This window comes from Theobroma cacao, chromosome 5 (assembly GCF_053813885.1).
Source record: "Theobroma cacao isolate CCN51 chromosome 5, ASM5381388v1, whole genome shotgun sequence".
Taxonomy (NCBI): Eukaryota; Viridiplantae; Streptophyta; class Magnoliopsida; order Malvales; family Malvaceae; genus Theobroma; species Theobroma cacao.
Window position 1 is genome coordinate 2,576,646 of NC_142643.1, and position 23,821 is coordinate 2,600,466.

Genomic DNA, 23,821 nt, shown 5'->3' on the forward strand with positions numbered 1-23,821 from the left:
GATGAACAAATCTCCTTCCTTCCTTCTCCATACTTTTTTTAACTTTGACCTTTGATATGATCAAAGTCTCTCGGACTCCCACTTTCATTAGGACCCACATTTCCTCACCAGTCACTCTCTGCCTTTCAAAAAGATGTCAAAAACAAGAAAATAAAATAAAATAAAATAAAGTTTCATGCTTGATTTAGTTCTTGATAAACATGCTTAACTAGTCGATTAGCATGGAAGCTGCAGCAGCCAGCAAACAAAACATACAAAAACACTTAAAAAAACCCCCCAAAAAAAAAAAAGGAAAAGGACTCCTCTTTCCTCTTAAACTCCACTCAATCTCTCTCCAAATCATTTACACAATCACGGTTACTTGCTCTTCTCTCTTTAGCCGACTTTGAAGTCTAATGGGTACTTGTGAAAATTGAAATTTGCAATTTCTAAAGAGAATCACAGTCAGATTTTTATTTTTTCTTATCTGGGTAATTTTGGTATGTTTTTTTAAAAACTAGTAGTGACTTCTGCTTTATACCTGGTACACTGTCACAAAGAGCTGCCCTTTTTTTTTTTCGTCTAGCTGTAGTTTCTTTCTTTTGCCACCATTTCCTTTTTGTTCATGGTCTCTCATTTTATCACTTGTTGCCTTCACCCTTGAGATGGAGAAAAGGCTTCTCCTTTTACTTCTTTTATTCCCTCTGCTTCTTCTTTTGGATTCCTGCTCTGCCCAGGTGCAAGGTATTTCCATCTTCTCTATTTATTTTTGTGTAGCTATAAACAAATGACTTCTTTTTGTTTTTGTTTGTAACTTTCTTCATGATTTTGAAATTTATGCTTTGCTTGTGACACTGGGTTCAAGAGCATCAGTTTCAGGGGCATATCTCATAGACTCTTAAATTTTGAGTCATTTTTACCTTGGAAATATGTTCTATGAATCTGGAGATCACTCTGTTTCAGCTTTGGATTACATGTATGAGTGATATCTTTGTTTTCTGTTCTCATTTTTTGTTTCTAAGGTTACTGTAAAGATCTATAGTTTGGGGTTTTGGTTGTTTCCTGAACTTCTTTTACTGTAGCTAACAACATGTTATCGTTATTTAAGAAAGAGGAAAGTATTTATTTTGTTATCTTTTTGGATGTTATATGTCAAGAAAACATTGCCCACTTTTACAATTAACGATGGTAAATGACCAAAAGAGGCAACGGCTGTGACCAAACTAACACAGAAGATCGTTATTATTAATCGAACAGAAGATCCTTTTGGTCTTGGGTTTGTGATGAATCTTTTAATATGTGAAAAATTGATGAAGAGAAAAGGGGAATAGAACCAAGGTCTTGTCTGCTAAAGTTTTACTACTGGAGATGAGAATCCTATCCTATTAACTTGCTTCCCTTACTGATGAAAGGTCTTGCAATCATAACTCCTAGGTGAAACTCCAGGTAAAAGAAACTGAAAATCTCAAAACTTAGCAACTGGTAGATCGATTTAAATAGGTCCACCGATATGTATTTTGTTTCACAACCTTCATACTTTATTTTGAAATTATGGTTTAAATGTTCTCATGGAGCCCTGTTTGCTGTCTGAGTTGTATAAAGCATTACAATGTTGAAGTAATGGTATTAATTGGGGAGGCATGCATGCTACCAAGGATAGAGAAGTAGTATGATGCAACTAGGAAAGATTAATAAAGTTTGAAAATTTCTCCTCTCGAGCTTATGATATATTATTGTCTTAAATCACATTAAGCAAGTGCATTAGGAGTGAAGTTTTTGTAATCCAGAAAAGCATCCTGCGACTATGTATGTATCGATGTGTCATATAGCAAAATTTTATTGCTCTTGTTTAGAAAAAACATGGGTTTCACTTGTAAAGTACATTTTTTCATCTTCATATACCCTTAGGTTTTCACCATGATGCATGATTTCAAGCAGCTGGCAGGCAAAGTCTGATGGAGTATTTATGTGATTGCTAACAAATCTGAACATGTGAAACAGGTTTTGTCAGTTTGAACTGTGGGGGTAATGGAAAAGTCATGGATGAACTTGGCCTCCAGTGGATTGCTGATGATTTTCTTACTTATGGAGAAATAGCTAGCATATCTGTTTTAAATGAGTCAAGGAAGCAGTATATGACACTTAGGCATTTTCCTGCCGATTCAAGGAAGTACTGTTACAAGCTCAATGTTATAAGTAGAACTAGGTATCTTGTGAGGGCAACTTTCTTGTATGGTAATTTTGACAACAATAATGTTTATCCAAAATTTGACATTTCCCTTGGGGCTACTCATTGGTCTACAATTGTCATATCGGATGCTAATACTATAGAGAAGGTGGAACTAATATTTCTCGCCACTAGCCCTACCATCAGCGTCTGTTTATCCAATGCTACAACTGGAAAGCCATTCATATCTACACTAGAGCTCCGACAATTCAATGGTTCAATTTATTACACACCATTTGAAGAAAGTTTTTATCTCAGTGTCTCCGCAAGAATCAACTTTGGTGCTGATAGTGAAGCTCCAGTTAGGTATGCTTGAGCACATTGTTAAGACTGCTGTAAGATAATGAGCCATCAACAATCAATACTTAAAGTAACAGAGAGAACGTTGATAACAGCAACAATAACAAAACCAAAAACAAGTATAATTAATGATCAAATTGATAACAAATTTGCTTATCTATATTATTTTGATAACTTGAAGTTGCTTTCCCATTCTGATTCAAATTGGGGCTTGGAAAACTATAGGAAGCATGCATCTATGGGGATTATGTGAACTGTTGTCCTTCCACACAAATTTCTGCTACAGAAGGTGATATAAAAGTACATTTATGTTTCAGGTACCCTGATGATCCGTTTGATAGAATATGGGAGTCAGACTCTGTGAAGAAAGCAAATTACCTTGTTGATGTTGCTGCTGGCACTGAGAAAGTATCAACAGATAAGCCAATTGAAATTGGCGGTGATGAAAGAGCACCTCAAAAAGTGATGCAGACTGCTGTAGTTGGTAGAAATGGATCTTTAACTTATCGCTTGAACTTGGATGGTTTTCCTGGTAATGGCTGGGCATTCACATACTTTGCGGAAATTGAAGATTTGGCTCCAGACGAATCCAGAAAATTCAGGCTAGTGCTACCAGGCCAGCCTGATTTGAGCAAAGCTATTGTTAATATCCAGGAAAATGCTCAAGGAAAATATCGTGTTTATGAACCAGGATATCCTAACATAACCCTCCCCTTTGTATTATCATTTAGATTTGGGAAGACATCTGATTCTTCCAGGGGGCCACTTTTGAATGCTATGGAGATTAGCAGGTATCTGGAGAAAAATGACGGTTCCCTGGATGGTAAGTAAGATCAAGTTTGCTTCAGTGAGTACAGACCATTAGAATACACTCCATAGTCTGATTCTGGGGATTCTGACTTTAGTTTTCATGTAATTATTGCTGCTGGACATATCACCAAGACTAGTATTTGCTTTCTCATTTTGATGAATTCTGAAAGATGTAATCACAGTGTATCTAAAATTAGGTTTTCATGAGTTGCAGGAGCAGTTATGGCTAACATGGTTGAACTCTACTCATCAGTAGGCTGGGCACAAGAAGGTGGTGACCCATGCTTGCCTGTTCCATGGTCATGGGTGGAGTGTAACTCAGATTTACAGCCACGAATAGTTTCTGTGTAAAGTTTTATGCCACCTGAGATTCTTGCCTGCATCTGTTAAATTGTAGTTTATAGTAATATCTGAAAAAACACTACTACATTATGACTTCTTTTATATGTGTGGTGCTTGGCAGCCATTTATCCAGCAAGAATTTGACAGGGAATATTCCTTCAGACTTGACAAAGTTGAGCAGTTTGGTTGAGTTGTAAGCTTCAAACTGCATTCTGCTCTTCTTCTTCTTTATTTTTTATATCTTTTTTTTACTTCTGGTAGTTGACGCACTGCTTTTACCCTCTTAAACAAATTATTTTCTCATCTTTTGGTTACAGATGGCTTGATGGCAATTCCCTAGCTGGTCCAATACCAGATTTTACTGGATGTGTGGACCTAAAGATCATGTAAACACTGATTGCTCTTATCTTAATTGTGATACTTTTTAAAGAAATGCTGACTAAGATTTTCTTTTTGACACAGTCATCTTGAAAATAATCGCTTAACGGGTGAGCTACCTTCGTCTTTAGTGAACCTACCAAACTTGAAGGAACTGTAAGTCATTTGACTTGGCTATCAGTTGTTTTTATTTGTTAGACAGTTTAGAGAACTTTGCATAGTTTAAAAGTGAAATTCCAAGATGTATTGTCTGAACTAGTTGCTGCTGTAGTTATATTGGATGTATCCATTTTCTATTGTTCTAGTTGTGTTGCTGTTTGCCATCTTACTTCCCTGGAAAAGATCTTATATACTTGATGTTTTGATAAATGCAGGTCTGTGCAGAATAATATGCTATCGGGAAGAGTACCATCAGGCCTTCTGAATAAGGACTTGGTTTTGAAGTGAGTATCATTAAAATGTAGAATTCAAATACATTAGCACATGGCTTAATAATTGGTGTACAGTGTCTTCTTCACATCATAGATTTATACAATTTGCACGTATTAAGTCAATGCTATGGAGCATCTTTGTTAAATTTTGTGACAAGTACCTCTATTCTTTTAAACAAATAGAGACATCAACACAAACATACACAGACACACAGGAAGCAGCATTACTAATTTTGTTGAAAGAGAAACTCTTTAGGAAATGGTATATCACTGGAAACAGGGTTTGAGAAATTGTGTGAGGCATGGGCACCTGCTGGTGCTTCATCATGTGAAAAGGCAAAGACACCATTGTTTAAACGGATTATCATGATAGTGTGTTAATCAATATGATTTTAAATTTCTCTCCAGATAGGTGCTATTATTCAAACTTTCTTTGCAAGCTGCTGTGGAAGTCATTATAGAGTCTCTTTTGAGTAAATATTAGTATTTTGAATTTGCTCTTTTCATATCTTTTTTTTGCTTTTCTTCCCATATAATGATTATAGAAAGCCTATCTAATCTTTAAATAAATAAGAAAAGTTACCTGATAATAGCCAGTGAAGGACACTTACACAAACTGCAAATATGTTCTATCTGCTAGTTGGTAGACTTTAAATAAATTTATATTTTTGCTTCCCTTTATAACATTTTCTATCTTTTCTATCCTTTCATACTAATATATGCTCCTTTGTTAGTTTAGTGCAATATAGTTAAAACTACCTCTTTTTTCCCCACAGTTATGCTGGAAACATTAATCTTCATGAGGGGGGTGGAAGAGGGAGACACCTTAGTATTATTATTGGTTCATCAGTTGGAGCTGCTGTTCTGCTCATAGCTACAATTTTGTCTTGTCTTATTTTGCGCAAGGGGAAGAAACAACGTGAACAAGGTATAGGATGATGTTTTTAAAGGTTGGCTAATCTATTGCATATGTTCAATGGCTTCACATGCTTAACTGCTTGAATTTATGTCAGAACAATTTCATCATTCCTTGCCTATTCAAAGTCAAAGAATGGCCTTGAGTAATGCTCCTGCAGAAGCTGCACATTGCTTTACATTAGCTGAGATTGAAGATGCTACAAACAATTTTGAGAAGAAAATTGGTTCTGGAGGCTTTGGAGTTGTATACTATGGAAAAATGAAAGATGGGAAGGAAATTGCGGTAAAAGTTCTCATTAGTAATTCCTTCCAAGGAAAGAGGGAATTTACAAATGAGGTAACTCTAACTAACCTGTTTCTGTAATCTGACAGCATTTTTTGTTTTCAAATTCTTGTTCATAGTTACGGAGTTTTGCATCTGTCTGATGGTCATGGGTCCTTTTATCAAGGCAACTTTCTCACAGTTGTTTTACCTTTGCCTTGTGATAAAGATCAAATTTAAAATGGTGGCATTGGAGTTGTTTGACCATTAAACTTGAAAGAATAAAAGCTAAGTTTATTCATTTTGAAAGGTTTCTCATATATAATACTCTAATTGGGGTGTATTAAGTGTTTGTTTCTCAGAAGTTTTCGAGGGAATTTCATTCAATTTAGGGGATACTGGGTAAAGACCATAGCATTCAGAATTTAGACTTCATCTCTGCTGCATTGGACTGTCAAAAATTAATTGTTTCAGTTCATCAGAAATTACTACAAACTGAAGAAAATCTCTGTACTTCCATGAAAATATGGCAGCCTGGAATTAAGTTAATAACTAGAAAGTTCTCAACTTAATGCAGCACCTGTAAAACAGCTAGCAGCCAAAACTTGTAAAATTTTCTGTTTATATGTTATATATGAAAAGTGCTGAACATTTTCCCATCTAATGTACTGGTTCTGAAATAAGCTGACAGTCTAAATTTGAAAGCAAAATTATGAATTTGTTCGAATTGTTTGCTCTAATCTTGCTGATAAACAAAGATTGAATTGGAAGCATGCATGTCTGACTTTTTAAGGCTGTGCAGTTTTCTTAAAAAGAAAGGCTTTACATCACCATGACCTTTTCTTTCTAGAAAGAGGGTTGTCGGGCTTTTAAATAATTTAGGCTGCACTGATTTGGCATATTTCTAATCTGCCATTGGATACTGCAATCGTGTGAACTTTTGACTTGTGGTGCAGGTGACTCTTCTTTCAAGGATACATCATAGGAACCTGGTTCAGTTTCTTGGATATTGTCAAGAAGATGGGAGAAGTATGCTCGTTTATGAGTTCATGCACAATGGAACACTCAAGGAACGTCTGTATGGTAAGTTCAAGTGTTCTTAGGTTAAAAGCAGTATAATTTGAGTGCTCACTGTGTGTAAATTATGGTAGGGCCTTTAACACAGGAACATGGCATCAATTGGATAAAACGCCTTGAGATTGCTGAAGATGCTGCAAAAGGTACTTAAGCTAATTTCTCTGTGCAGAAGTTTCTTGTATTGTTGAAGTGACTGAAGGTTTAATTCTTGTATTGTATTCAGGTATCGAATACCTTCACACAGGCTGTGTCCCGGCCATTATCCATAGGGATTTAAAAACTAGCAATATTCTTCTTGACAAGCACATGAGGGCAAAGGTTTCAGATTTTGGGCTTTCAAAACTTGCAGTAGATGGAGTATCGCATGTGTCAAGCATAGTTCGGGGAACTGTTGGATATCTTGATCCTGAGTAAGGCCTTGCTTCTACTGAAACCTACCTTCTTTGCTTTAAATCATGTTAAATAAGTATTTGCTCTGATTTGCTGTTGCTGCTGCTGCTGCTGCTGTACTCAAATCATTAAATTGTTTTTAGAAGACAAAATTATGTGTTTACGGACAGACAAACAAGGAAGAAGAGTGATTTTTGTATTTGTGATGATTAACATGTTCAAAGATTGATCAAGTCAATCCTTGTAAATTCCTTTTGCCATAGTAATTTCTGTTTGAGGCCGCTATCACAACCAAATCTCTGCAGTGTGAAATTCTTCATGTGTTTGATGATGATTCCACTTGTCGCACTGGGTTTATAATGTTTTCTTTTGATGTACAGGTATTATATCTCCCAGCAGTTAACAGACAAAAGTGATGTCTATAGCTTTGGTGTCATTCTTCTAGAACTGATGTCTGGTCAGGAAGCCATATCTAATGAAAGTTTTGGTGTCAATTGCCGTAATATTGTCCAATGGGTAAGTTCAGATATTTACATGAAAGGCAGAAGGAAACTATTTGTTTGAAGTTCTTATCAATATAAAATTTTACTTAACTTCTTCTGAGCAAATAATTCACATCTAAACAGTAATTAATATTAAACACAACGATGAAATTGCCCATATGTTACTTTTATTTCTTTCAGCTCATCACCTTCTAGACTTTTCAATGTACTTTCCTGCACTCATTGTTTGGAAAATAAATTGAGGTTATTGAGAAAGACCTTGGTTTCAAACTCTGAAATGGTTGCAAATGATTATGCTCTTGCCTGAAAGCTTCCATCATAATTACACGAGCATGCTTTCATTTGTTGATTTCTTCAAATCAATAACTGTGTTGCAGGCAAAGTTGCATATCGAGAGTGGAAACATTCAAGGAATTATTGATCCTTCCCTATACAATGAATATGACATACAATCAATGTGGAAAATAGCAGAGAAGGCTTTAAACTGTGTGCAACCTCATGGACATATGCGGCCATCAATATCGGAAGTTCTCAAGGAGATCCAAGATGCTATCTTAATTGAGAAGGAAGGCATCATTGTGAGAGAAGGTAACTCAGATGACATGTCTAGAAACTCCGCCAATTCTTCCCTGAACCCTGGTTCCTTGGATTTGGTTGCTACGGATAATTATCTGTCCTTGGATGCGTCCATTGCACGGCCAGTAGCACGATAGTCTTTTGTTTGTCCATGTACAAAGAGACAATCCCTTCCGTCCTGTTTTGTTTTCCGTTCCTCATATTGTTTGTTAAAGGTGCTGGAATTTTCAATCATGCTCTAGGTTTGAGAAACTACTTCTGCAACCCACCCCGAAAAAAAAAGGAGGAAAGGTAAAAACAGAAATGAAAATGGAAAGATGATCCCATAGACAGCATAGCTCCAATTCTTGAGCTTGTAAATTTTGAGGTTGTTGCATGTAACTTTATTTCCTTTTGAGTTTCTGTCCTTTCTTGCACAAAATCCTTGTTCTATACAGGCAAAAAAAATGAAACAAAACTATTATAAATGCTTCAATACTGGTGATGGAATACATTTTCCATTGGAATGAACATGGTTTTCTGTACTGTTGTGTTACTGTCATGCTTAGCTTGCTTTGGGAAATATGTTATTGTTTCCATCTTGCATGGTTGAACAAATGTAGATATTAACGATTTGGTAAGCAAGTTGCATATGATTTGATTGGAACATTGGGGATGATGGGGCCACATCAAGCGGTGGCAAATTTGTGGTCATAAGTTAAAGTGTGGACTAGCTGAGATGTAGCAATCTCTTATTGGAAAGATGGTAGATGTTTGGAACCTGGGTATGAAACTCCTGTTGAGAAGTTTAACATGTGTTTGACGGCCCACCACAATCGGTGGACCATCACATCACACGCCCGCCATGATTTGAAGAAACACGCCCATCATTTTGTAGAAAGTTTCCATGGCTTGTTCGTCTTTGTCCGCCCCTTGTTTCATTTTTACCGGGCAGTGGTACCCAGTGTTCTCTTTTATAAGTAATTGATAAAAAAAAAGGATAATAATGTTTTAAAAAGTTGTTAAATTATTTTAAAAAATATAAATTATTTTTTTATTTTTATTTATACTCAGTTAAGTATTTTTATTTTTATTTTTATTTTAAATTAAATAAGTTTATAATTAATGATTGATTAATTTTAAGTTATTTATTATTCTTATGTTTACATGGCACATTGACATTATCATATATTAATATAACATTTATTTAAAATTTTTTGAATATTTCAAAAAAAAATTTAAATATTATGTCATAATAAAAAGATAATTAAAAAAAACTACTTGATAATGTTGATTCAATCAAATTATTTAGTTGTTATAAATCTTATCATATATTATTGATAATCATTATCTAAAACATAATATGAAAAATTTAAATAATAACAAAATATGAAATAGTTTCAAGATAATTGGGTTTTTTTTTGTTACGCGTAAATAATAAAATTCTGGAGGATTTTTAGTAGATTTCTCAAGTTATATGGTAATTACTATTACCTATTAAATGTTAAAAATGTGCCTAGTAAAATGGTCAAAAGCGACGTCGTAGAAATTGAGGGGATGAACACCGCCGACACGTGGTGAGATGGGAGAGGGCAACCTAATCCAGAAACAGAAACCGGAGAAAAACCGGAAATATAAAAATCAAAACCCGAAAAAACAAAAGAAAGAAAAAAGAAAAAAAAAGTTAAGAGAGTGCGTCCCAGAAAAGAACCTACTATTAAAATATTAAATAAATAATGAAAAGAGACGAACGAACGGTGTTGATAAACCTCATTCTCTCATCTCAGTCGTCTCCTCTTTCCTCTCTTCTCCAGCGTCCGATCCCCTCTCTTTCTTCCCCTCGTAATCCAATCTCCCTCTCTCCCGCCCTTTTCTTTGTTTTTTCATTTTTCCCACCAAGGTAAACTCCTCTTTTCCCACCCTCTCTCTGTCTGTCCTCCTCTTTCTCGCCTCTTTTCCTCTTCTTAGGGTTTCGATTTATGAAATAAAAGATTTAATTATTTATTATGATTTTCGGTGATTTGTGGGGCCTAGGGTTTTCGCTATGGCGGATGCACCGGCGGCACCTGCTCCGGTGAGTCCCGGTGGAGGAAGTCACGAGAGCGGCGAGCAGAGCCCGAGGTCGAACGTGCGAGAACAGGACAGGTATCTTCCTATCGCTAACATTAGCCGTATCATGAAGAAGGCTCTTCCTGCGAACGGGAAGATCGCTAAAGATGCAAAAGAGACCGTACAAGAGTGTGTCTCTGAGTTTATCAGCTTCATCACCAGCGAGTACGATTCTCTTTGTTTTTTTTTTCCCCAAAATTTTGGCTTAATTTAGTATTTTATTGAGGTTTTATTAAGCGTTGTAATTCAATTTAATAGGTCGATCGTAAGAAATTTATGTGTAATTGGAAAGTTGGTGTTGAATTTTATGTGCAGAGCTAGTGACAAGTGTCAGAAAGAGAAGAGGAAGACTATTAACGGGGATGATCTGCTTTGGGCTATGGCAACTTTAGGGTTTGAAGATTACATCGATCCTCTTAAGAATTACCTTACTAGATATAGAGAGGTAATTTATATTGTTAATTCGGTTTTTTTTCCTTATTGTTCCCTCTCACCCCCCCCCCCCCCCCCCCCCCCTCCCCCTTTGGTTGCTAAGAAGGAACAAAAAGAATATCAGTTATTGTGGATCTTACATTTTGTAGACTTTCATCTGAGGTAAATGAAGAGGATCAGTATCTTAGCAGTTATCTGTGGAAATTAATAACTTTACAAAAATGGGTTTATGATTTTCCTTATTAATTAAATGGGCATGTGACAACCATATAAGATTATAAATCTACTTGTGGAGCTTTTGGACTCCAATCTGCTGTTTCAGATTATAGTTGAAAATTAATATTAGAATTTCAGCTTATGGATGGTGAAATATGTGAGAATTGAAAGTTTTGTTCTTTTTATCTGTTATTTCTATGCAACCAAAGGGGTTCTGATTTTAAATAATTTGGTATTCCAATCTGTATTGCCTGATTTAATTGCTAAGTTTTTGCAACAAGCTGTACTGAATTGATTGATTTTTTTTCCGGTGGTTTTGTGGTCAATTGGGTCATTACAGATGGAGGTTAGTTAATACTTTCTTCTTCAAATAATGTTGCTACTTTATTAAATACTTTACCACCCCAAACTTGTCTTCTACAAGTTACTTATTTGATGTTGTCTAGTTTTTTAATTGTATTTGGCTTGCAAACTATGATGTTTGATAGGGTGATACCAAGGGTTCAGCTAAGGGTGGAGATGCATCTGCTAAGAAAGATGTCCAACCAAGCCCAAACCCCCAGGTGAATATAAGTTTTTCATTACTCTTACATTCATTTTAGTTTTGGTCCTCATGCTTTGCACTTTTTGTTTGCTTTATTGTTCTTAAATTAAGTTCACGCCTAGCAAACTATGCCATCTTATTCTCTGATCTTTCTGGTATATAATTCTGGCAGCTCATTCATCAAGGTTCATTCTCACAAGGTGTTAATTATGGCAATTCTCAAGTAATCTCTCTCTCTCTCTCTCATGGAATATGTCAACAAATAAACACAATCATGAATCCTTGCTTATTTTTATGTCTTCATGAAGTGCTTTAATGATGGTTATCCTACCTCTTTTGGTTTAGGTTTAGTATCTCATATGGCATTTTATAATTGTGCGCAATCGTAATGTAGCCTTTAAAGGTACAACTGAAAAGTATTATCCTGATAATAAATAACACTATATTATGAGTTTATTCATTGATGCATCCAAACATTAATGTGAAGGATCTGTCTTGATGCAGTTAAGTTTATTTAAATGAGCTTCTGATTGTTAGTGATATCATGTATAAACCTATTGGTGTAAGTCCTGGCTTAAATTATGCTAAATCTTGTAAACAACAGCATAATCTGACAGTGGTTGCTTCCATGATTATCTCGTATGAGTACGTAATTACACATTTCACATGTTTGAAATTCTGACCTTTAGAGTTTGTGACTGAAAGCCACAAAAAGGATCTTCAGAGTTTAGCAGCTATTTGACTATCTGTACTACATCACTTAGAATCTTTTAATGGTTATATTTGCCTAACTCATGTTATAGAAGCAAGGGAACCATTGTAAAGGTCCTTTCCAACTGCTTGAGAATTTGTTCATTGGTTTATATTTTTGTCCTATGACTGATTATTTCTGAAGTCCTAGTGATCAAATTGTGTATGTGATGTGATGTACATGGGTTTTAGTCTAAAGGTCTTGATCGGTATACTGAATGACATCTTGGATGGAACATACATATTAACATCAAGCTTTGTAGCACCATATTAGCCTTCGAACAAGAGAAATATGGGTACCATCACAGTAATATTTCTAATTTATCAATGGAACATGACATGACTACATCATTGCTTTGTATTCCCCTCGATTCTGCATGATGTGCCATTGATATTATTTCAATTCTCTGTAATTTTTTGCCACTATCACCATTGCTTTTGATTCTACTGTTGCCATTGCCTATACCAAGTCATCTCCACCATTGCAATGTTTCAATGCCACTGCTGCTGCCAGCATCTTTGCTACAGTGCTGGTGTCATATCTGGCTAAGTTCACTTGCCAGCAGGAAGACCATACTATCTATTTTATTGTCAATCCTATTCTCAAGTTTCATGATCTATCCAAACAGGATAAAGAAGATAATATGTCCTGTGTCATTGTTTATAGCACATAAAAGTCGTAGTTATGATTAAATATTACTTTAAAAGTAACTCTGGTTTTGTAGTGATAGTCACCATGAAAGAAGGTTAGTAGCAAGTCTGGCTTACTACTTCGGCAAGCAAGTGTGAGCTGGGCATGATAACTTATGTGATGCATGCAACTTTTTTAATACTAATCAGTTACAACATGCCTCAAATTTTTTGAAATCCATTTGTCTTTTTTTACTTGAAAAAATATAAAATTTGTTTCATCCTCTTACAAATAATTTGGTATGTGTATGCGTCATTCAAATGTATGCAGATTATGCATATAGTTGTAAGGCTTTCATTAATGGCTATTTTTTGTTTTTGTTTTTCTCCATTTTTTCCTTTCAAGTTTTTCTTTCCTTAACACTGGCTATGATTTTTTGTTGCTATGATGTCTTTTCCTCAATCTTTACATTTCTTAATGATTTTGCTCGGGCATCTTTAAAATTAGAAAAAAAAAATTTTGTTTTAGTTGGTTCTAATATCATGCAACTTTTGTAGTCACAGGCCCATCTGATGGTTCCTATGCAAGGCACTGAGTAAACATTCACCTTTCAGCCAATTCCATTATCTAAATCCCATTCAATATCTTATTTCAGTGCCGCAACAAATGCTATGGCTATGCCCATCCGATGTGAAAGCTGACAATTTGGATGGTTTTCGTCCTCTTAGGTTGTAAGCTGTTAATTTCTAGTAATATTTGTATATCAGGTGCTCTTTGCAATAGATTTCCCTTTCCCCTGGATTGTGTAAATCTTGGGAGGTTGTTATAGATTTGATCTCTTGGGGAGGACATAGTATTCTGGTATGACATTGTTTAGGAAACTTCTCATGCTTCTGTTCATTCTATCTTTATATGACTTTGAACAATGTAAAGGTTGAATGGACAACATTATTTATTTGATGATTTCTACTGTCTGTTAAATTATACTTGTTTGTATTGATTTGGTTTATTTGATCATTGACCTGTTCTTTGATACATACCGTGTCATGGGTAATATTAGTTTTCCAATTTTTCATCATGCTCACCTTGACTTGAGATAGAAAAGGCTACACCCGAGGAGGATATAATAAATAATCCCCCCCCCAAAAAAAAAGAAAAAGTAGAAAAGGAAAAGGGCACATTGTAATCATGTGGAATGCACATTTCATGCATGATAATTTTCATGGGTGGGTTCTATGCTTTCCATTTTAGGAACTTTTTTTCAATCTAATTATTACTATGAACAATTGGTGTTGTAGCCTGATACGGGCTATTCAGTAAGCGGGGTTCCACGACAGAGTAGATGTTTAGAACACGAGCCGATGTCGTCCACTTCTAATTGTTGCGTTCGCAGGAAGCTTTGCTTACGCACCAAAGTTGTCTGTCAACATAGGCTTGGCATTTGCTTGCGCCCCTAGCCAATGTGCTTTTGCTTTCTTCGCCTCCACGTACGCTACGGTGCTCTGATTAGGCAGAGCATAATTTTTATATCATTTTCATTTTTATTCTTCCGTAAGGGAACCGTAGTTTACATAAAAGAAAAAGAAATGCATATTCCTTCTACTTTATATACCCACCTCTCCTCTTCTTTCTTTCCCCTTTATGCTATGTCAAGGTGTTACAAAATCTGCATTCTTTTCCTCCGTAGCTTTCCTTAGTATTATAAAAAAAATTGAAAGATAATGATAATATCAGAGCATTTCATACCGTGGAAAGCATAGACCTACTCCCTAGAGAAAGTACTTTGAAGAATTCTTTTCCTTGCTAATCCAATTCAAATCACTTTGTGATTAAAAGCCAGTAATTCAATAATCTTACTAATCACCACAATACCGAGGCGAGCCAAGTACTCGTAATAAATTTATTATCTAAATTCTTCTCAAATCCAAATATGAGATGCACGTATTTTATATAATCAAGTGGAATATTTATATGTACCCGTTTAAAGGGTACCATTATCATCCTTAACCCAAAACAATGAATCAAGACGCACCGCTGCACCGAAAGGAAATATGGTCTATTAATCGTACGGCCCAGACTTCCGCATCTTATCAAAATCTGATAAGAATAATAGTACTTTTGAGGGTGTACGATCTTCAATACGGCTCGCTCGCACAGGATACTGACCAGCCAGCAGTATGTTACAAGCTTATTTATAATCTCAATAAGAATTTCAATCCCGGTCTGTCTCTCTCTCTACAATGTTTCCAAAAAATTACAGAAAATGCCCTCCTTTACTGCCTCCATCATCATCATCATCATCATCACAATCGCATAAAATCTCTTCTTAAATTTAATCAAAGATTGAGAAGAGAAGAAAAGAAAAGAAGCAAGAAAAGACCGTCTCCCTTCTATAATTGAACCCCGTTGATTGAAAATTGTAGGTCTTCGATTCTCTCGAAAGGCCGATTAACACAAATTCTTCTCGTCTCTTACAAATTAGGTACATGAAAGGAAGGAAAAAAGAATCGAAAAATCTCGAATGTGATTGTTTTATTTTCATTCGAAATCTTTTAGCTCATTGCTTTTTGTTCTTTCTTTTTTTTTTGTCTTTAATTTTCCGCTTTGTTTTCTTTTTCCTTGTTTTTTTTTTGTTTTCGATTTTTGTTCCTTGTTCTAAGGAGTGATCATTTGTTGTTCTGTTTGTTTTGTAGTTTTGATGTTCAAACTAACCCTAATGTTTTTGGTTTTTTGTTTTGATCTTCTCTCGTGTTTTAAACGCCGTGTTTTGATTTAAAAGGATAAAAGAAAAACGATTTTCCTTTAAGCTGTCGACTGAAGTTTTTGATCATTTAATTTTCATGATTATTTAGGGTTTTTACTATACCACAATAAATTTTCTTATTAATTTTCATTTTACACTTTGTTTAATGCGATTAAATTTTTTTTTATTATTATTACAGGTTTGAGTGAAATATTTATTGAGAAATTCTTCAGTTAAAGGCCGAACAAAGAAAGAAAAAATTCAAATGGGAAATCGAGGACAGAAACGAACGGAAACAGCCGATGAATTACCAGCAGATAAGCGAGCTTGTAGTTCGTTAGAGTTTCGACCGAGTTCCTCCAACTCTTCCTCAATCCAAACTCACCTCAATTCGCCAAATTCCACTCCCGATGCTGACATGGACACTTCCTCCTCCGCCTCGGCCTCCAGCCGATCAGACGGTGAACACGAGAAGGAAGAGGATTCCGCTTACGGATCATGCGATTCCGAGGACGCGGAGCAACAACCGCGGCACCACATTTTAAGAGATTATCAGAGAAGAAGATCGTCGAGTGATCACGGAAAATTGAATAACATCTTGTCAAATTTAAATGAAGAAGGAAATGGAGATTCTGGTCAATTGGCTGCGTTGACAGAACTTTGTGAAGTGTTGTCGTTTTGTACAGAGGATTCGATTTCAAGTTTGATGGCGGATACTTTATCACCAATACTTGTAAAGCTTGCAAAGAATGAGAGTAATGCTAATATAATGTTGTTGGCAATAAGGAGTATAACTTATTTGTCTGATGTCTTTCCTAGATCATCTGGTTTCCTTGTTAGGCATGATGCAGTTCCTGCTCTTTGTCAAAGATTATTGGCTATTGAATATGTGGATGTAGCCGAGCAGGTAAAGGTTATTAAGTTAAGTCAGTTCGTTAGATTATAGTATGATTGAAGTAACTGAACTACTTATGCTAAGAAATGTTGGTTTTCTGTAATGCAGTGTTTGCAAGCATTGGAGAAAATATCTCGTGATCAACCGCTTGCATGCTTACAGGCTGGTGCAATTATGGCTGTTCTAAATTTTATTGATTTTTTCTCCATAAGTGTGCAGGTAATTTGATGTGCATTCTGTTCTTACTTTTAGACTTAGGATATACGTTGTTTAATTGAATTTTGATTCTAAATTTGCCAATCAGAGAGTTGCACTTTCCACGGTGGTGAACATTTGTAAGAAACTTCCTTTGGAGGGTCCTGCACCTTTCGTGGAGGCTGTTCCAAAACTATGTGATTTACTTCAGCATGAGGATCAACAGGTTTTCAAACTGTTTGTAGTTTTATTTCTTTTGGATTACTACTTCAATAGATTTATTTCTCAAATATTTTATTGACCTTTGAACTCCTGCATTGTCAAAATTTCCAGCTTGTTGAAAGTGTGGCAACTTGTTTGATCAAAATAGCTGAGCGAATGTGCCAGTCTTCTGAGATGCTGGAGGAACTTTGTAAGCACGAGCTGATTAATCAAGTTACACACCTTATGAACTTGAATAGCCGAACTACTGTATCCCAGCCAATTTACAATGTATGCAACTTTCCTTGATCGTGGTTCAGAGATTAGCTATATTCATATTACACTGCTTATGAATGGTGATTCGACTGTTCCATGTTGGTTGGCAGGGCTTGATAGGATTACTTGTCAAACTTTCTTCTGGTTCATTTGTAGCTTTTAGGAGCCTGTATGAGCTAAACATAAGCAGCATATTGAAGGATTTGTTATCTACTTATGACCTCACACATGGAATGTCTTCTCCACACTCAGTTGATGGCAATTGCAATCAGGTTTGCATCTTAGACTGCACAACTTCTCTCAAGGCTGTTCCATGTTGGTTGGCAATAGCTTGAATGTTTGTTCTTAGGCCATCCTTCTAGTTTTTTTTTTTTTTTTTTAAATCATCCTTGTAGTTGATAATGGTAATTATTGTGGTGATGGGCAGCAAGTTCATCTCCAACTATGATACTGTTATTTATTGGTTGTCTAGCTTTCAAGCACTATGGTGAAGTTTTAATGACAGCATTTAAGTCAACAGTAGGTGTTCTAATATCAGAAGAAATGGCACTGGTCACTATTGCTACTTTCTGTCACAGGTACATGAAGTTCTGAAGTTGCTCAATGAGCTGCTTCCCACCTCAACTGGAGATCTAGGTAATCAGCTACTGTTGGATAAAAAATCATTTTTAGCTGATCACCCTGATCTTCTGCAAAAATTTGGAATGGATATGCTTCCCATGTTGGTCCAGGTTAGCTTCCTGATATGTATAGTTGAATTGCTGTATTTTGTCCTTCCAATAGCTTTATAGTACATGCTTCACTGCTTGCACAGGTAGTTAATTCTGGTGCAAACATATATGTTTGCTATGGCTGTCTATCTGTTATCAGCAAGTTAGTTTTTCTGAGCAAATCTGACATGCTTGTTGAATTGCTTAAGACTGCCAACATTCCGAGGTGAATAGGGATCTTTTCCTTAATTCTTTTCTTTTAAACCCATAAAAGATAAGTTGACAGATCTTGAATATATTTCATGAAACCTATCTTTGGCAGTTTCCTGGCCGGAGTGTTTACTCGAAAAGATCACCATTTGCTGATGTTAGCCCTACAGATTGTTGAGATGATCCTTCAAAAGCTCTCTGATGTTTTTTTGAACTCATTCATAAAGGAGGGTGTCTTTTTTGCCATCGATACACTGCTAATGCCGGAAAAATGCTCCCAAGTGATGCTTCCAGTGTTTAGTGGCTTCCAATCATTATTTGATTCTAGCCAAAAATCTTCCGCAAGGGATATCCGGCGATGCTTGTGTTATGCATTTGATACAGTGCCATCTTCCTCAGCTCCACCTTGCAAGCTTGACAAGGATTCTGTTTGCAATCTTGCAAAACACATTAAAACCAGTTACTTTGCTCCTGAATTATCGGACTCTGAGAAAGGAATGACCGATATCCTTCAAAACCTCAGAACCTTCTCAGCTGCCTTGAGTGATTTGATAAACATGCCTGTTGATGATGATACTCCTGCTCAACATGAAGAGAAGTTCCATAGTATATTGCATCAAATTATGCTGAAGCTTAATGGTAGAGAGCGTGTTTCCACTTTTGAATTTATTGAAAGTGGAATCGTGAAAGCGCTTATGCATTACCTATCTAATGGTCTTTACCTAAGAAATAATGTGGAATTTAATGGTATATATAATCATTTGCTTGTTCTTGGAAAGAGATTTGAGGTGTTTGCAAAGTTGTTTTTGTCTTATTCAGATATCCCTGTTGAGGACTTGCCTCTGTCAGTATTAATACAAAAATTACAAAGTGCATTGTCATCTTTGGAAAATTTCCCTGTTATTCCAAGCCACGGATTCAAGCAGAAAACTTCATTTGCTACTGTCCCAAATGGACGTTGCATTATGTATCCATGTTTTAGGGTTCGTTTTGTGAGGGGAGAGGGGGAGACCTGCCTATCTGATTGCCCTGAAGATATTTTGACTGTAGATCCTTTTTCTTCATCAGATGCCATTGAAGGATATCTTTGGCCCAAAGTTTTCATTAAAAGAACAGAAAATGGGGAATCAGATGCCGAAGCATTGGAACAGATGGAAAGTCAACCTATTCATTTGCCATCAAATGCAAACTCTAGTCAAGGCGAGAGTTCTGGTTTTATAGACAGCATGTCCGCTGATTTGCCTGAGATGCAGGTGACTCTTGCAGTTTGACTTTAAATGAGTATAATTATTTAGTAGCATGACCTTTTTCTTGCATATCTTTATCTATTATGGTGTTTGTGATGATTTTTTAGCTTTACTCAATTCTTGCAGTTATGCTTTCCTGCAGGAAGATGAGGCTAACTTATCACAGTTTGCCTCTGAAGAAGTGCATTTCAGAGAATCAAATTCTGGTGAAACAATGTCTTTGGATGAAACTAATATGGTGTGTATTGGTAGTTTATTATTGGTTTACATCTTGTATGTATCATATGAGCCTGCTTAAATTACTGGTTTAATTGTCTATATTGTGGTTTTTTCTTATTGAAAGGAGTGCTTTGATTTAGAAAGAAACTCTACCCACTCTCACTGACTGCAAATTGCATTATGTTTCAGGGCTCTACTGCACAAGTACAACAGTTTCCTACAGAGTCAACTACAAAAATGAAACCTCAGTGTTCTGCATCTGGTAACAATGACAATGAAGATTCTTCACCTAGACTATTGCTTTATCTAGAAGGGCATCAACTAGATCGAACTTTGACACTGTATCAAGCAATTCTTCAACAGCTACTAAATTCAGAGAATGAATTTATTACATGGGCTAAATTGTGGACTCGAGTGTATACACTAACATACAAGAAGGCTTTGGAATCTAAGCAAGATGATGCTCAAGAACATACATTGCTAGAACAGAAGTCCTCAATATCAGATAAAAATGTTGCCTCTATGCAGAATATGGCATTTTTTTCCAGCCTGTTTGCTTGCAAACTTGCTTCTAATTTGGATAAGTCAAGTCCTGCTTATGATATACTGTTTCTGCTGAAAAGCTTGGAAGGAATCAACAAATGTTCATTTCATCTAATGTCTTATGAGAGAATACGAGCTTTTGCTGAAGGTAGAATTGATAACTTGGATAATTTGAAGGTAATGGTTCATTCGGTGCCTCAAAATGAGTTTGTCAGCAGTAGGTTGACAGAAAAACTAGAACAGCAGATGCGTGATTCTTTTACTTTGTCCACTGGCGGTATGCCTTCATGGTGTAATCAGTTAATTGCTTCATGTCCCTTTTTGTTTAGCTTTGAGGCAAAATGTAAGTACTTCCGATTGGCTGCTTTTGGTCCACGAAGAGTTCAACTTCATACTACGTTACGCAGTAATTCAGGTGCTTCAAATGACAGGCAATCTACCGCAGCTGGTTTGCCTCGTAAGAAGTTTTTAGTTTGGCGGGATCGAATTCTGGATTCTGCAACGAGGATGATGGACTTACATGCTCGTCATAAGGGACTTCTTGAAGTGGAATATAATGAAGAAGTCGGCACTGGTCTTGGTCCAACTTTGGAATTCTATACTCTTGTTTGTCATGAATTTCAGAAATCTGGCCTTGGCATTTGGAGAGAGGACTATAGGTCGATTATCACTTCAGAAACCTTGCCTGTTGTGGATTCTGGAATTCTGATAAACCCTTACGGGCTTTTCCCTCATCCATGGTCACCTACAACAGATTCATGCAATGGGATACAGTTCTCTGAAGTATTAAAAAAGTTTGTTCTTTTGGGTCAAATTGTTGCAAAGGCTATTCAAGATGGAAGGGTCCTGGATGTTCCCTTCTCCAAAGCCTTCTACAAAATAATTCTGGGGCAGGTATTCTTCTGATCTTTAAATTCTAATCACGATTGAACTTTCCTATGTGCTTGTAGTAAAAATTTAACTTTGCACTCTAGCTATTAAGATGTGGAAGCTTTTGGATTGTAGGACCTTTGTTTGTATGACATCCAATCGTTCAACCCTGAGCTTGGTAGGACACTACTGGAGTTTCAGGCTATTGTTGATCGGAAAATGCATTTGGAATCCATTTGTGTTGAAAACTCAACATTGAAACTGGATTTATGCTTTCGGAATACCAGGATTGAGGACCTTTGTCTTGACTTTACCCTTCCTGGTTATCCAGATTATGTTCTTTCTTCCGAGTGTAATCACAAAATGGTAAGTATTTCTTAAATATGACTACATTCACTTCCCCTGAGATCCACTGGTTGAATTCGAACTTGATTCACATTATTTACACATTGTTTCCAGGTAAATTTGGCTAACTTGGACAATTATATCAAGCTTGTTGTGGATGCTACCATACATACTGGAATTGCCAGACAAGTTGAAGCTTTCAAATCTGGATTTAATCAGGTATGCATCATCATACACTACATGTTTTTGTAAAAGAAGTAAGCAAAATGGTGATGTCTTCAATCCTAAAGTGTTCTAATTGACTAAAACTGACCATAGAGATGTTCAATTTATGCTACTTGATGTGGTGTAAACTTGAAGGAAATAATGGTCAAATGATTCATGTGGCCATTCCTTTCATTTTTTGTTCATGAAAGAATTGTATTACTTTTTGTGTGATTTTACTATGAGAGATTCTTTAACAAGTTGATCGAGTTAACATTGATGATTCAGTTTATCAGGAGGTAATTTGTTTTTGTGATATATGATCTATTGCTGTTCATCTATGTGTTCACAAGTCTGAAGTCTCTCTGCTTTATGAATAAATTGCACTTTAAATGTTACTCCTCTCTTCAACACAGTTATATAAGAGCCAGAGAAGGCAACTCCATTAAGACATACTGTTTTTAATTTATTAATAATAAATTAGTGTAATTGTCCAACTTTTAAGACCAAAGTTAGGTATAAATATCGTTTTAGTGGCTTTTATAGAAATGACTATTAATCTGATGCCCCCGGTTAAATAACTGATTTTTGTTTCCTTTGCACTGAAGGGTTTAATGAAGCAATTTGCTTTTCCAGTGAGCCAGATGAGTCTCAGCCTAAGAAAATTTTAGAAACATGATTATAATTCACCATCCTGCTGCATTGTGGTTGCTTCTCTATGCTGTGTTCCAAATGATATCATAAAGTTTAAGTTCTTCGCTTTTGTGGATATAGTTGATAGTTGATGAAATAGGGGAAAAGATAGAAGAGGTTCTATAAGATTGAGGGGCTTCCATATTGAGGATTTGGTTATCACTAAAAGAATTGTACTTCATCTATTTAATGTTTATTGTTCTAACTGTAGGTTTTAACAATCTTGTCACTTCAATTTTTCCCTCCAGGATCATATTAGGATTTTTTTTTCTTTTTTCCAATGAAAATAGAACAGAAAAAAGAATCCTTAAGATAGTGGTTTCCTCCTTTAATCTGTCTGTTTGTGGCTTTCATTCCAGGTTTTTGCAATTAAGCATCTCCATATTTTTACTGGGGAGGAACTAGAGCGTTTACTTTGTGGAGAACGTGATTTCTGGGCTGTACGTGTCTCTGTCACTTGATTAATCGACCTATTGTCGGGGATATTGATAACCTTTACTAAGTTTTAATGTTGTTTTCTTAGCAGTTCAACGAACTTCTGGAGCATATAAAGTTCGATCATGGATATACAGCTAGCAGTCCACCCATCATTAATGTTTGTGTTACTTGCATTTTCATTTCCTTTGCTCTCCACCCCCGTTTTCTCTTCCGCCCTCTGCTTTTCTTATCTGGTAAACTTCAAATGGTCATTTTCTCACTCCTTTTGGATCTCAGCTACTGGAAATTATACAAGAGTTTGAATATGCACAACGGCGAGCATTTCTGCAGTTTGTGACCGGCGCACCTCGGCTACCTCCAGGAGGTTTGGCTTCTCTAAATCCAAAATTGACGATTGTTCGCAAGGTCTGTCTGATTGATACCGTACACCTTAGTTTTGCAGTCGAATCTCACTTCTTTTTCTTCTTTTTGTTTTTGTCTTATCATGTATTTATCTCTTGAAAAAATTTTAACGTTTCCTTCAGCATAGTAGCAATAGTGCTGATACAGAGCTGCCCAGTGTTATGACTTGTGCCAATTACCTGAAGTTGCCGCCTTATTCTTCAAAAGTAATCCTACGAAGCTCCTTATAATCATGCAATACTATAGTCGTATTAAATTCCTTAAAAAGATAACTGAAAAGAAATATCGGATTGCAGGAGAGGATGAAAGAGAAGCTGTTGTACGCGATAACAGAAGGGCAAGGCTCATTCCACCTTTCATAGCTTTTGCAGGTAATGATATGTGAATTGTAATTATTAGGTAGGTGGGTGTTGTACATGAAGTGTTAGCGGGAGAGGGAGTGGGAGTGGGGAGTTTGATGGGTGAAAGAGGAGCTGATTGTTGCGGGAACAAGAGGAAGCTCTATATGAGATTGCTGACAAATATTTGGTGGCATATTTGTAAATAGAAGAACTGGAAATGATGCAGAATAGTTGTTTTAGTTCAAAGCCTGGGAGCTGTACAGGGAGAGATGGGAGGTTTTCAGATGGTTGGCTGTTCTTCCTTCACTTAATGCACAAAATTATGTACAGAGATTTCGTTTTTACTTTTCTTTTCTTTTTTTTTTTATTTAGAACTAGCTTTATTCAATCAATGAAACTGAAATTACTGAAATTAAAATATTTTTTTAATTGTGT

At 36.0% G+C, this 23,821-nt stretch overlaps 3 protein-coding genes across 6 annotated transcripts; all 3 read left to right on the plus strand.

The window, feature by feature from the left end:
- Positions 1-265: 265 nt before the first annotated feature.
- LOC18597893 (Leucine-rich repeat protein kinase family protein) lies at positions 266-8,717 on the plus strand. The gene is made up of 15 exons (XM_007027172.3): positions 266-723; positions 1,981-2,512; positions 2,824-3,329; positions 3,531-3,663; positions 3,780-3,851; positions 3,976-4,044; positions 4,121-4,192; positions 4,411-4,479; positions 5,244-5,395; positions 5,481-5,722; positions 6,604-6,730; positions 6,799-6,867; positions 6,948-7,134; positions 7,495-7,630; positions 7,995-8,717. The coding sequence occupies exons 1-15, from the start codon at positions 645-647 to the stop codon at positions 8,328-8,330; spliced, it is 2,781 nt and encodes a 926-aa protein (XP_007027234.3). The 5' UTR covers positions 266-644; the 3' UTR covers positions 8,331-8,717.
- A 1,136-nt stretch (positions 8,718-9,853) lies between these two features.
- Positions 9,854-13,835, plus strand: LOC18597894 (nuclear transcription factor Y subunit B-8-like). The gene is made up of 7 exons (XM_007027174.3): positions 9,854-10,072; positions 10,207-10,446; positions 10,597-10,726; positions 11,270-11,275; positions 11,418-11,492; positions 11,646-11,696; positions 13,412-13,835. The coding sequence occupies exons 1-7, from the start codon at positions 9,909-9,911 to the stop codon at positions 13,451-13,453; spliced, it is 708 nt and encodes a 235-aa protein (XP_007027236.3). The 5' UTR covers positions 9,854-9,908; the 3' UTR covers positions 13,454-13,835.
- A 1,234-nt stretch (positions 13,836-15,069) lies between these two features.
- On the plus strand, positions 15,070-23,818 carry UPL4 (ubiquitin-protein ligase 4). 4 transcript variants are annotated; one of them, XM_018121468.2, is made up of 19 exons: positions 15,070-15,336; positions 15,797-16,504; positions 16,601-16,711; positions 16,797-16,913; positions 17,021-17,179; positions 17,275-17,436; positions 17,743-17,895; positions 17,979-18,100; positions 18,197-18,723; positions 19,153-19,337; positions 19,474-19,569; positions 19,740-20,987; positions 21,099-21,329; positions 21,423-21,527; positions 22,565-22,645; positions 22,732-22,800; positions 22,920-23,048; positions 23,168-23,251; positions 23,342-23,818. In XM_018121468.2, the coding sequence occupies exons 2-19, from the start codon at positions 15,863-15,865 to the stop codon at positions 23,405-23,407; spliced, it is 4,287 nt and encodes a 1,428-aa protein (XP_017976957.2). In that variant the 5' UTR covers positions 15,070-15,336; positions 15,797-15,862; the 3' UTR covers positions 23,408-23,818. The 4 variants fall into 4 exon arrangements, with proteins under 4 accessions (XP_017976957.2, XP_088662571.1, XP_007027241.3 ...); XM_088806445.1 differs by having other exon boundaries at positions 15,070-15,377; positions 18,197-19,337; XM_007027179.3 differs by having other exon boundaries at positions 18,197-19,337.
- Positions 23,819-23,821: the final 3 nt, after the last annotated feature.

Excerpts from the sequence above, each read along its gene's own strand:
- LOC18597893 (XM_007027172.3), top strand. The coding sequence starts at position 645 with ATGGAGAAAAGGCTTCTCCTTTTACTTCTTTTATTCCCTCTGCTTCTT. Across the intron at positions 4,045-4,120 it reads TGTGTGGACCTAAAGATCAT|TCATCTTGAAAATAATCGCT; the intron begins GTAAACACTGAT and ends TTTTTGACACAG. Across the intron at positions 5,723-6,603 it reads AGAGGGAATTTACAAATGAG|GTGACTCTTCTTTCAAGGAT; the intron begins GTAACTCTAACT and ends CTTGTGGTGCAG.
- LOC18597894 (XM_007027174.3), top strand. The coding sequence starts at position 9,909 with ATGAAAAGAGACGAACGAACGGTGTTGATAAACCTCATTCTCTCATCT. Across the intron at positions 10,073-10,206 it reads TTTTCATTTTTCCCACCAAG|GGTTTTCGCTATGGCGGATG; the intron begins GTAAACTCCTCT and ends TGTGGGGCCTAG. Across the intron at positions 10,447-10,596 it reads ATCAGCTTCATCACCAGCGA|AGCTAGTGACAAGTGTCAGA; the intron begins GTACGATTCTCT and ends TTTTATGTGCAG.
- UPL4 (XM_088806445.1), top strand. The coding sequence starts at position 15,863 with ATGGGAAATCGAGGACAGAAACGAACGGAAACAGCCGATGAATTACCA. Across the intron at positions 16,712-16,796 it reads TTTTCTCCATAAGTGTGCAG|AGAGTTGCACTTTCCACGGT; the intron begins GTAATTTGATGT and ends TTTGCCAATCAG. Across the intron at positions 20,988-21,098 it reads ACAAAATAATTCTGGGGCAG|GACCTTTGTTTGTATGACAT; the intron begins GTATTCTTCTGA and ends TTTGGATTGTAG.